General features: G+C 32.3%; 1 protein-coding gene and 1 pseudogene across 2 annotated transcripts; both read right to left on the minus strand.

Annotated features, from left to right (window-relative positions):
• Nucleotides 1-3,602: 3,602 nt before the first annotated feature.
• LOC114732420 (polyphenol oxidase, chloroplastic-like) lies at nucleotides 3,603-9,982 on the minus strand. 2 transcript variants are annotated; one of them, XM_028919699.1, is made up of 3 exons: nucleotides 9,827-9,982; nucleotides 4,805-5,642; nucleotides 3,603-4,727 (listed from the first exon to the last, which is right to left on the minus strand). In XM_028919699.1, exons 2-3 carry the CDS (start codon nucleotides 5,600-5,602, stop codon nucleotides 3,810-3,812), a joined length of 1,716 nt encoding a protein of 571 aa, XP_028775532.1. In that variant the 5' UTR covers nucleotides 5,603-5,642; nucleotides 9,827-9,982; the 3' UTR covers nucleotides 3,603-3,809. The 2 variants fall into 2 exon arrangements, 1 of the variants encoding a protein (XP_028775532.1); XR_003738980.1 differs by lacking the exons at nucleotides 3,603-4,727; nucleotides 4,805-5,642 and adding an exon at nucleotides 9,208-9,670.
• Nucleotides 9,983-10,935: 953 nt separating this feature from the next.
• LOC114732401 (polyphenol oxidase A1, chloroplastic-like) lies at nucleotides 10,936-12,859 on the minus strand (annotated as a pseudogene).
• Nucleotides 12,860-13,971: the final 1,112 nt, after the last annotated feature.

Raw genomic sequence — 13,971 nt, forward strand, 5'->3', positions numbered from 1 at the left:
ATCATGTCAATGAAACCTTTGCTTTTAAAATAACGTTGAGTTCTTCCCATGATGAAGCATTAGCTGTACTTTTTTATGTTAAATATTCTAGAAATATGGTACTCCTTCGATTCTAAATATAATACTCATTTTATAGTACAATTTGTACTACAAAATGAGTCTTATATTTAAGACTATTATTTATTACATAATCCTAATAGAGTTGAAGTGGCAGTCACATGCATTTGAGGAGAAATAAGATATAAATAGATTCATAGAAGTACTCCCTCCAATCTATAATATATTATAAGAAGTTCGGTTGACTTTTTTCACATATCAATAAATAGAAATTTAGTCATTAAATATATCCTAAAATGATAAAATTGTCCTATTTTAGCCCTAAGAAATCATAAGATTGCTTAATGTTACAATTTTATTATCTCCCACGCTCTCTCCTATATTTAATATGGGCAAAAGTAAAAAAAAATTACACTAATGATTCTGACAAAGTCTTATATTTTGGAATATAATTTTATCCTCGCTGACTTCTTATATTATAAATGGGAGAGAGTATATAATAAATCTATTCATCAAGAAATAAAGAGGGTTGACAAACTAAAACACTTAAAAATTCAGTATTTTGAATGTAACGTATGTAAGCACAAAATTAAAGCGTCATAAAATATAGTACTACCACGTAATTGCAAACTTTTACATCTATTAAGAACTAAAAATATATGATCACCCCATTATATATCAACATAAAATAATTAATTACACCATATATATAACTAAATTTTTTCCTCAGTGCAGGGATAATAGAAAATTACACGCTCAACGAGACATACAATTTTTTTTGGGTGAATAACGAGACATATATAATTTAATAAAGTGGCAGTAAGATTCATTGAAAGAAGTAATATATATACATAATGATTGAAAAGTTTTACTGATATTTTCTTTCTCATGGAAAATTCTTTCAATGCTAATATTTTCCGGTCCGGTTTCTCTCCTATATTCTTCCCCTACTCTACTCCTACTTTTCCTTTCACCATAATCGGATTAAAATTTCAATGATTCAAATTTAACATTATTTAAAATATTATTATTTTATTTAAAAATATATAGATAAATTTTAATTGCTAAAATTTAACATGAAAAGCTCACACTTTAGATTGTTATAATAAACTAGATTTTCTTGCGTTACATATGAACCATTCATATCAAATTTTAACCTTTAAAATATATTAACACATTTTTTCAATAAAATTGTTTATGTAAATTTTGAATAATTAAAATTGTAATAATATTTTTATAAAATGTTAAATCAGAACCATTAAATAATTATGAGTTATTCATATCAAATTTTAGCACTAAGGAGCTTTCTTGCTTGCAACTGTGTGTTCTTCCAAGCAAACCTATGAAAATACTCTTCCGGTCCTTAATATAAGACTTATTTAACTAATTTGATTAGATTAAGAAAGTTAGGTAAGTTAGTTAATTGTAAGAAATATGACATGTTTTTACTAAAATACTATAATCATTTTTCTTAATATCCTCTCTCCTTCTTCTACTTGATTATGGTTGAGGGAGTATCTATAGGGGTAATCAAGAAAAAATTGGTAAATATGAGAAATAGGTCTTATATTTAGGATCAAAATCAACTCAATAATAACTGGAGGAGTAATATATTCATGGCCAGATCCACTTTCTATATCATCGACTTAGGGCATGTTTGGATTGTCGTTTCCAACAGCAAAAGTGTCTTAGAAATGGTGAAGCTGAGGTTGTAAACTAAGTTGGACAAAAAACGTTGTTTGGCTGGGCTAACTTTTCCAACCAACTTATGGCCTTCAACTAATTGGACTCAATAGAGAAAAATCTGACTTTTCAAACTGCAGTTTCAAACAGTGATCATTAAAAATCAACATTCCAGATTTACCCTCATATTTTCCCCTCTCAGACCAAATGAATTTTAATTTATATTCATGTTTGTCCATTATATATATTTAATTAATTATCTACAATGTGTTTTCAAATTTATCTACAATGTGTTTTTAAATTTTTCACAAATAACAAATTTTTTTATTTTATAATTTCATAAATAAACTATTTATATCTTATCATACTAATTTTATGTATTTTTTTAAACTATAATCACATTAAAAAATAAAATTTTAAATACTACTATTCAATAAAGTCCATACCATTTTCAGTCATTTTACAACTAAACTAATTTTTCTATTAATCATCCAAACAACTTTTAATTTTTTCAACTGACTTTTTAAAAGCACCCATCCAAATATATTCTGACTGACTTTTACTCTAACTTTAGTTACAAAAATCATTTTTGCCCAAAGCCAATCCAAACATGTCCTTGATGACTTAGCTTTCTTTGGTTAGGTCAATGAAACTTCTACTTTTGGAAACTACGTTCTTCCCTATAACTAAATAACGTAACAGCCGTACTTTTTATAATCTATTTAGTTAAAATTTAATGCAAGTAATCAGCTCAAATTAAAGTAGCTTGTGGGAGCTTTTGGTGGCCTGCGGTTCTCACTACCCCAAAGGTTTTGCCCGGACTTTATCAAAATCATTCATCTCGCTTGTGTTGAGCTGCAAAATCATTATAAAAGTTTTATATATAATCAAATCGCAATTTTACTCTCAACATAAAATACGCTTACTCCATATTGGCAGTCAGGTAGCATATAAAATTGATCTTAAATAATATTTAAGTAATTTGAATTTTGAAAAATGACATGATCTTTTGATATTGTTTAATATATATATTGGAATATTAATGTCTTATACTAACTCTTCTCTTAATACGTTCAATTATATATGCAATAAATTATTAGGACCGCCAAGAAGTTAAATAGCAATAAAATAGAAACAATCAACGTTGCTCCCCTATTAGAATTAGGACCAACAAGGAGTAGTAAATGCGTATAGCAATACCACTGCCCACTAATTACTGTGTCTAAAAATTATGGTGGAACACTATTTGAAGGCTTAAAATGACACTTCAAAAATTACAGTTTCCTTCTATATATATATATATATATATAAGTAATTATTTTTAATACTGAAAAATTGAAGTGGCAGTCACATGGAAGGGAAAACAAGATGAGGATGAGTTAGTGATTGAACGGCTTATATTGATTTTGGGTCAGAAACAACGTCTGCTCCTATGTTAATAGCAATTATCACTAATATATAATAAATAGATTCATCATGAAATAAAAGAGGGGCGAGAAACTGAAACACTAAAAAATTCGGTATTTCTTTGATATAAGGGTAAAGGTGTAATTTTAACCCCGTCTGCTTCTGTCCCCTCCCCCAAAAAGAACTCTTTCTTGTTACGATATCAAACATGGGCTAGAAATTTGTCATATCTCATTATCAAATTTTGGGAGGTAACTGTGAATCACTGCACCTAGACTCGTTCGCTGAATATCCAAGTTTTTAAAATCTTCTTCCCCATTAAATTATGAAACATGTATGAGCTGCAAATTACCGTATCTCTATGTCAAAATTTAAAGGTAATTGTGATGAGATCCCACAGCTAGACACATTATCCATATATCAACATTTGGTAGCATACGTATTGAACAATTATATTATCTCTGGCTGGTACATAATCAGGACATTGACGATCATAGCATTATATATTAACACAATAACTCCACCACATAACTAGAATTATTACCTCCTCTGTGCAAGGATAGTCATAGAAAATTATAGACCGAACATTATATTACTAGTACACACCCTTAATTAATAATGAGACATGATAAATAATAAAGTATCGCCGAGATTTATTCAATTCATTCACTCAGATGCTCAATTCTGATACGTTCAATGGTAACGCGTCCATCCCCAGTCTGAGGCACGAGAGTGACGACCACGCTCCTGTCGTCATCAGCACCCAAATCCCGCAGCAACTCTGTAATCCCAAATCTCATATTAGTCTTCATCGTCAGCTTCTTGTGATGACGTGGCACGCTCACAAAACTTCCCGCCAACTCGGTTGTCGTGGGCCCACCGGGCCCGCTGAATTCACCTTCCCGGTGCACATACACATCAAACTTCACTGGGGAATCCCTCGAAGAAAACTCAATACCTTCAAGCACTAACACCTCCTCCGTCATTTCCTTCTTCTTCTTCTCCTCTCTTTCCACTACAGTACTCAGGGATAAGGGTAAAACCAGAGGGAACTGTACCTTAGCCCCATCGAATTTGTTCCCTAACTTTTTCATAAACTTGCTTTTGAAAGGTGAGGGCTTGGCTTCTTTCCATGGGATTTCAACATCTTGGTACATGTAGCCTAGCTTTCTGGTATCGAGGCAATCCTTGATTTTCACGCGTACGAGGTCCTTGTTCTCGTCGTAGAATAAGAACCCAGATTCCAACCAGTCTGGGTCTGTGATGTCCCGTCTCTTTCCACCCGGCAAAGTCTTCCAGATCTCCCACATTCGATCCACGTTGGCATGATGGGAATAGAAGATGGGGTCTCTTGCGGCGGTATTGAAGATTCCCATATCCTCACCGTGCGGCTGGCGGTTATCGCCGGTCCAGTCGTGCATCGTGTTGTGAGGAACGAGCTCGAAGGTTCCGCCCCCGTCGGGGTCGCTATCTCCGGCGCCGTAAGCCGTTCCAAAGAATAGAGAAGGAAGCTTTGAACTGCTCACCATTTGCTTGTACATTGTTTTGAGATTTACATCCACTTGATCATCCCAACTTCTCTGCGTAAATTAAAAGTTAACAAAAAATTGATGCATGGGTTGTAAATTTGTGAAATTAAAGAGAATCAAACTCATACCTGGCGTTCACAGCCATTGAAAAGAAAATCCACAGGCGCTGGCGGTTGATGATTGGTGCTTCTGAAAGAGTCGTAAAGTGAAGAGTGAGGACCCGTATATATCTCCGGAATCATCATGCCTGCTGGCGCATCCCAGTTCCAAAACGGGAGAGCAAAATTAGGGTCATTGATCAAGCTGGACAATATTCTCTCGTGGAAATAGAGGAACCAACGATGGAAGGGAAAGAAGAGCCATGAACCGTGGATTTGAATATCCAGATCAGGAAACCCTACTTGGCGAAAAGCACCATCACAATAAGCACAGTGAACATTTGCTTGTTGAATGAAGTTACGGGGATCATCTGGCGGGAGAGCTTTCATGCGACGAACAGCTTCTTCGTATTTCTCTCTATAGCCTTCATCAACCAAATGAGCAGCTGGTCGGATCTTAAGCTTATAAACTGATGGAAATTCGAAGTCTTTTATGTATGGAGAGGGTGGGAGGCAATAGTTGGTCCGCGTAGCACTGCTGAGGAACTCCGGCGGCACACACTCTATGAGGTCCGGCGGCAAGATCGGCTTGGCGAAGGCGAATGGGTCATTCCGGTGAAGAGAACCGCAAAGGCCTCCTAAACCTATGAGGAGGTTTCTTCTGCAAAGGTCCGGGACTGCCTGGTGGTGATGGGTTTTAGGATTTTTCGGCTTGAAGTCATCATCATCCTTTGTGGCTTTGCACGCCACTAATTTGATGGCTTTAAGGTTGTTGAATTTGAAGAAGGGACGGGCTGAGAGAAAGGAAGGATACTGCAAAGAAGCCATGAATATCCCTCAAGAGCTTTCTTACTTCCAATTGTGTGTTCTTGAAATGAAACATATCAAACTAAATATTCGTGGCCGATCCACTTTCTTCATCGTCAACTTACTGACTTCATCAGTTCAATGAAACCTTTACTTTTAAAATAACGTTGAGTTCTTCCCATGATTAAGCGTTAGCTGTACTTTTTTACGTTAAGTATTCCAGAAATATGGTATTATTACAGAATCCTAATAGAGTTGAAATGGCAGTCACATGCATGTGAGGAGAAATAAGATATAAATAGAGTCATAGAAGTACTCCCTCCAATCTATAATATATTATAAGAAGTCCGGTTAACTTTTCTCACACACCAATAAATAAAAATTTAGTCATTAAATGTGTCCTCAAATGATAAAATTGTCCTATCTTATCCCTCAGAATTCATGAGGTTGCTTAATATTATATTTTTATTATCTCCCATCTCTGTCCTATATTTAATATGAGCAAAAGTAAAAAAGTTACATTTAATTATTCTGACAAAGTCTTATATTTTGTAACACAATTTTATCTCACCGGCTTCTTATATTATAAATGGGAGGGAGTACTATGTAATAAATCTATCCATCAAGAAATAAAGAGGGTTGACAGACTAAAACACTTAAAAATCCAATGGTCCAGATTTTACCCCCTCCTTTTTCTTTCACTATTATCGGACTAAAATTTTAATGATTCAAACTTAACATTATATAAAAATATTATTATTTTATTTAAAAAATACATAAATACATTTTAATTGCTAAAATTTGACATGAAAAACTCACAATTTAGATTGTTATTATAAACTAGATTTTCTTGCATTACAGTTATGAATTATTCAGATCAAATTTTAACTGTTAAAATATATTTACATATTTTTTAAGTAAAGTTGTTTATGTATTTTTTAACTAAAATTGTAATAATATTTTTATAAAATGTTAAATCGGAACCATTAAATAATTATGAGTTATTCCCATCAAATTTAGCATTCAGGAGCTTTCTTGCTTGCAATTGTGTGTTCTTCCAAGGAAACCTATGACTATAATATATTCGTGGCCAGATCCACTTTCTGTATCATCGACTTATTGGCTTAGCTTTCTTTGGTTAGGTCAATGAAACTTCTACTTTTAGAAACTACGTTCTTTCCCATAACTAAATAACAGCCGTACTTTTTGTAATCTATTTAGTTAAAATTTAATGCAAGTAATCAGCTCAAATTAAAGTAACTTGTGGGAGCTTTTGGTGGCTTGGGGTTCTCACTACCTCAAAGGTTTTGCCCGGACCTATAATTAGTTATTATAGATAAATTTATCAAAATCATTCATCTCCCTTGTGTTGAGCTGTAAAATCATTATAAAAGTTTTATATATAATCAAATCATTATTTTACTCTCAACAAAAAGTACGCTTAATCCATATTGGCAGTCATGTAGCATATAAAATTGATCTTAAGTAATATTTAACTAATTTTAATTTTGAAAAATGACATGATCTTTTGATATTATGTATCTATTGGAATATTAATGTCTTATTCTCTTAATACGTTCAATTATATATACAATAAATTATTAGGACCGCCAAGAAGTTAAATAGCAATAAAATGGAAATAATCAACTTTGCCCTCCTATTAGAATTAGGACCAACAAGGAGTAGTAAATGCAAATGGGAATACCACTGCCCACTAATTACTGTGTCTAAAAATTATGGTGGACCACCATTTGAAGGCCTAAAATGAATACTTCAAAAATTACAGTTTCCTTCCATATATATATATATATATATGTATATGCTTTATCTACATCTAATGGTTTTTATTTTTAAAGGATGAAAGTAATTATTTTTACTACTGAATCCTGGTAGAATTGAAGTGGCAGTCACATGGAAGGGAAAATAAGATGAGGAGTTAGTGATTGAACGGGTTATATTGATTTTGGGTCAGAAACAACGTCTGCTTCTATGTTAATAGCAATTACCACTAATATATATATATATATATATATATAAATAGATTCATCATGAAATAAAAGAGGGTTGAGAAACTAAAACACTAAAAAAATTCGGTGTTCCTTTGATACAGGGGTAAAGTTGTAATTTTAACCCCAATATTATTTCTTAGGAGTATCCAATATCTTGATTTTCTTAGTTGTGCAATTTTATTCATAATTTTTTTTTTTCACCTGAGATATAAGATCAAAGGTAAAATTGTACAAAAAAACACAAAAAACCATGGGTAAAATTACACACACAAAAATTATGGGTGAAATTATAACATTAAAAAGATTAGGATGCTGGGTGCACATGAAAAATAAGATCAGAGATAAAATTATACATTTAGCCCTAATATAACGTGCCATATGATATCCACGTCAATGATAATAGCTAACTTTGAAACGTAAACTATTGTAACTCTCCATAACAAACTAATAATGCTAAGATATAAGCACAAAAATCTTCATAAAATATAGTGCAACCACGTAACTGAAAACTTTTACATCTATATAAATATTTTATCCTTTATTTGGATAGGAAGAAAATTAAAGGGAAAAAAATACTGCGAGGAAAAATTGTTAAAAATAGTAAGATTTGAAAGTTTTCTTTCATAACATTCTCCTCTCAATTTTCCTTCTATTTTTCCATCTATCCAAACCAAAATGTTGGTGCACTTTCCTCTTTCGCCGATCCAAAGAATTCAACTAAAGGACGCATTCTATAAAATGAAAATCTAAATTATTATATATAAAACATATGTTAAATTGTGTGTGCCCTAAGACTGGGCCCGTATACTTGTTTACTCTTTACACAATATATAAAACTTCTAGAATTACCTAAGAGTTGATCAATTTGGTAAGGAGTTAGTTTAATTCACAAGATCATGAGTTCGAATCCCACTGTTCTGGTCTTAATGAGTCTCTAGAACCCAACATACCTAGTTTTTCTTTCAGCAAAAAAAATTTAGAACTAGAAAATAAGTTTTCATCCTGAAAAAAAAAAAGAAGAAGTAGAAAATGCTGCAAGGAAATTTGGTACGTTCCAGTTAACTTTGATTTTGGGGGGAATAACAATTTAGGACCAATAGATAAATCAAAATTTAATTTTAGGATTAAGACATTGACAAATTGTAATTTTAGAAATGACTGAGAATTGAAAAATTCCAAAAATTATGTATTCATATAATAAATTTAATAAGATGACTTATATTGCTCAAAAAAAAAATAAGATGACTTATACGAAGGATAAAAGAAATACTCTCTCTCTAATATATAAATAAAATGAGAGAGAAGTATAACAAGAACATTTATTTCTCTCAGAAAATTCTTCATAAAGGAATATTTACTAGGCGATGAGGAGGAGAGCGAAACATCTAAGAATGCATAAAAAAATATATGTCGGACCCGCTATATGGTCTGTACTCTAAGTACTGGTCAGAGTAAAGATAAGGTGAATAGAAACCTTTCCTTAGATGCTAGTCAGAGTCTAGATAAGATCAGATAAGGCTGTGCTCCTATATCTCACGTGCAGTTTTATGTGGACAAAAAAAACTTAAAAAAAAAAACCGCTAAATATCAAATCAGGAATATTGTTGCTTTTCAATTCAATTGTAGTCAATCGTTGTTAAATTATAATAAATAAGACTGATTTGAAATTTTAAAATTTAAGACTTTTTTTGGAGGGATTTTGCCTAAAAATGATACTCCCTTCTATCTATAATATAAGATGTTATTTAGAAGAAAATTATGTTCTAAGATAGATATAAGACATTGTTGAGATAATTAATGTAATTTGTGTCTTCATTTTTGCCCATATTAAATATATGAGAGAGAGGAGAGGGACGGGAGATAATAAAAGTGTAACATTAAAAACTTTATGATTTTCTCAAGAGATAAAATAGAAAAATTTTATCATTTAATGAATAAACTTCCATCTGAGAGAAGTCAAGCTTAAGAAGTTAAACAATGAAGGATATGAATTGGCTTTATAGTACATAAAATGTAATAGAAAAGTAACCTTCGAGAATGAATGATGAATACCTGATAGTGAAATATATAAACGTTCGGCCTGTTTTGTGAAGAATTTTAAAAACTCTTGGTTCAGCAAGGAAAAACCAATTACAGAACAATAAAATACATTAAAATGAAAGGCAAAATAAAACTAAGAGCAACAGTTGAAGAGGATATGTAGAAAAGTGAAAGGATGAAGAAGGCTTGGATTTACCTGCAGGTTCTGCTCCAGAAGCACTCCCTGCTGTTATATGAGAGTATATGACCAATATCCATCACCACACTCACCCAACGGTTGTCGGTATCGGAGACCGCAAACTCAAGCTCCCACGGCGGGTTTGTAAGCAAAGGAGAAAGAACGATTCACTTGGAAAATTGAGGAAGAGATTAAAACAAAAAAATAAAAGAGGAATGGGACAAGACAATAGGAAACACGAGAGACTAAAAAGTCAAGAATGGAGAGGAGAAGGAAAAAAGAAGAAGACGATTTACCAAAAAGAAGTGAAGGAGTCCATGTCTCTTGCTAAGAGGAGAACTAAAATGAAGAAAAGATGAAACACAGCAAAAAATGGAGGCAGCCGACAAAAGTATAATAATTGTCAAGAGCAGAGAAAGCATGTGACAGTCAATTTTGAAATATGTCATAATTAATTAATAATTTTATTTTTCCAAAAACCAAATACTTCTACAAAAACTAAATAGAAATCATTTTTGAGATAACAATATAACATTAACAGCTCGGTTTTTAAGATCTTGTTTTTAATGTTAGTTTTGGAAAAAATATTAAATTAATTGTAAGACAAAATTATTATATGTATATAAAAATTGACACAAATCTAAAAGATTTCAAATTTAAAAAAATATGAGAAATCTACTATATTATAAATGTAAGTAAAAATATTTATATTACTACGTCAAAAAATATTTATATTATAATATTGTTATATTTTTAAAGCTAAAAATTATTATAAACATTAAAAGATTTAAATATCAATTTTTTAATTGTATTAAAATTCAAGTAAGTTCTGCATGTATTAATTTTTAATTTAAAACTGTTAATATTAATGCCAACTTTAAATATATATATCTAGTAAATTTATATTTACTTCTTATATTTATATCATCATATATATTTCTAATATTATTTTTTATTTGATTATTATACTTTAAAACATTGGATATGACGTGGAAAGGTAGCCAAAAAAGCATGAGAAAAGAATCTTGCAGATTTTGAAATGAAAGAGAGAGAGGATTGAGATGGAGGGAACTTCAAATTTTGAAACTCCCACCTTTACATCCTAAGAAAAGCATCTGGAAAACATGCTATACACAAATACACAAAATTAAAATTGATTGATTGATTCTGATACGTTCAATGGTAATTCGTCCTTTCCCAGCCTGAGGCATAAGAGTGACACCCACGCGCTTGTCATCATCAGCACCCAAATCCTCCAGTAACTCTGGAATCCCAGGTCTCAGATTAGTCTTCATGGTCATCCCCTTGTGATGATGTGGCACGCTCACAAAGCTTCCCGCCAACTCAGTAGTCATGGGCCCATCGGCCCCGCTGAATTCACCTTCGCGGTGCACATACACATCAAACTTCACTGGTGAATCGCTCGCAGAAAACTCGATCCCTTCAATCACTAACACCTCCTCCGTCATTTCCTTCTCCTCCTTACTCCTTCCCTTCTTCTCTCTTTCCACAACAATATTCACCTGCGAGCGTAAAACCAGAAGGAAATTTACCTTGCCTTCATCGAATTTTTTCCCCAGTTCTCCCAAGAATCCTGGAACGTGTAGGCTTAGCATCTTTCCGTGGGATTTCAACATCTTGGTACGTGTAGCCTAGCTTTCTGGTGTCGAGGCAATCCTTGATTTTCACGCGTACGAGGTCCTTGTTCTCGTCGTAGAATAAGAACCCAGATTCCAACCAATCTGGGTCTGATATCCCGTCTTTTTCCGCCCGGCAGAGTCTTCCAGATCTTCCACATCCGATCGACATTGGCATCATGGGAATAGAAGATGGGGTCTCTTGCGGCGGAATAGAAGCTTCCCCTGTCCTCACCGTTGGGCCGGCAGTTATCACCAGTCCAATTATGCATCGTGTTGTGAGGAATGAGCTCTATGGTGCCGGCTCCATTATTGGGATGCTCTGTCCGCACCAAAGAAGAGGGAAGGACGTTTCGCACCGCTCACCATTTGGGATCACTCATGCTCTTCTCGTCATTTTACTTATTTTTTTTTTTCGAGTGGAAAGGCAAGCATAAGCTTGGGATCATTTTACTTATTTAGATTATCTTTTTATCCCTTTCAATTTCAGTGGGTATTTTCTGGTCATTTTCCATTTTTTCTTTTCAGTCGCATGCCTATTCAAACTCGTGACTTTATAGACAAGAGCATGACACCCTAGGCAGCAAGTCACAAGTCTGCAAGGCATTGATGATTTGTTTTCACATGAGAAATAAGATTAAAGATAAAATTGCCCGAAAAGACAGAAAAGAATATCATGGGTAAAATTACACAAAAAAAATTATGGGTGAAACTGCACCATTAAAAAGATCAGGAAGATAGATCTTCTTAGGAAATAAGATCAGAAATAAAATTACACATTTACTCTTAATATAACGTGCCTTATGATTTTCGTGTCAATGATAATAGCAAACTTTGGAAACGTAAATTATTGAACTCTCCGCAAGAAGTTAATTAAATAATGCTAATATACTCCTCCGGTCCTTAATATAGGACCCAATTGTTGAGTTGGTTTTGGTCCTAAATATAAGACTCATTTATCATATTTATCAATTTTCTCTAAATTACCCCTATAGATATTCCTTAAACCATAATCAAGTAGAAAAGGGAGAAAGGTATTAATAAAGATGATCATGGTGTTTTAGGAAAAACATGTCACATTTCTTATAATTAACTAACTTACCTAACTTCCTTAATTTAATCAAATTAGTCAAATGGGTCTTATATTAAGGACCGGAGGAGTATAAGCACAATGTTACCGCGTAATTGAAAACTTTTACATCTATATAAATCTCTTATCCTTTATTTGGATAGGAAGAAAATTAAAGAAAAAAAATACTGAAAGGAAAAATAGTTTAAAATGGTAAAATTTCAAAGTTACGTTTTCTTTCATAATATTCTCCTCAATTTTCCTTCCACTTTTCCATCTATCCAAACCAAATGTTGATGCACTTTCCTTTTTCGCTGATCCAACGAATTCAACCAAAGGATGCATTCTATAAAATGAAAATCTAAATTATTATATATAAAAATATATATTCAATTGTGTGGGCCCCAAGATCGGGTCCACATACTTGTTTACTCTTTACACAATATAAAACTTTTAGAACTACAAAATGAGTTTCCGCCCTGGAAAAAAAAAAGGGAGAAAATGCTGCAAGGAAATTTGATACGTTCCAGTTAACTTTGATTTTGAGGGAATAACAATTTGGGACCAATAGATAAATTTAATTTAATTTTAGGATTAAGAAATTGCCAAATTGTAATTTTAGAAATGAGTGAGAACTGAAATTTAAAAAATATATATTCATATAATAAATTTAATAAGATGACTTAGATGAAGGATAAAAGAAATATTCTCTCTCTGGTCTGTAAATAAACTGAGTGAGAAATATAATAAGACTTTTCAGTCATTTTTTTTGGACTTGATTATAAATTTTTTTAAAAAATATGTGGGACCCACTATATGTGATCTGTACTCTAAGGGGGTATTTGGCAATCTGAAGAAAAGTGATTTTGGGCTCCAAACTATAGTTTGGAACAGATAATATCTAAGCACCCAGATTTTGCCCAAAACTTTGGTTTGACCCAAAACCAAGGTTTTGCCTACCGGAACCTAGGTTTGCAAAGAAACAATAATTTTTCATTTTTGGAAGTGAAAAAAGGTGTCGTTGGAGTAATAATTACTCTTGTCGGAAGCTTTGCCCTTCAGTTGTTATTTTGTTTACTTGTGAATTCTTATTAAAAAAAATCAACCCAGGCCATTCACGGATTTTTAGTGTATGTTGCTAATTTATTTTTTGTGTTATCAAAGCTTAATTGCTAATCTAAACTGATTCATTTCTTTCGTTTTCGTTTCTGCACAGAGCTAGCGAATCTCTCACTCTCAGGTGGGAATTCATTCTGATTTTAGAAGTGGTCATTTTCTTAATTATTTATTAATTACATTATTTATATATTATTTATTATGTTGGCTAAAAATATATTATTAACAAATTTATTACTTCAAATAAAAATATATTATAAAATATATTTTTTATGTAATTATCATATAAATTTATGTCTTTTTTTAGTAATTTGTACATATAAAAAGTACTTTTGACAACA

Source organism: Neltuma alba, unplaced genomic scaffold (assembly GCF_004799145.2).
Source record: "Neltuma alba isolate B1F8T4 unplaced genomic scaffold, ASM479914v2 tig00012910_pilon, whole genome shotgun sequence".
Lineage (NCBI taxonomy): Eukaryota > Viridiplantae > Streptophyta > Magnoliopsida > Fabales > Fabaceae > Neltuma > Neltuma alba.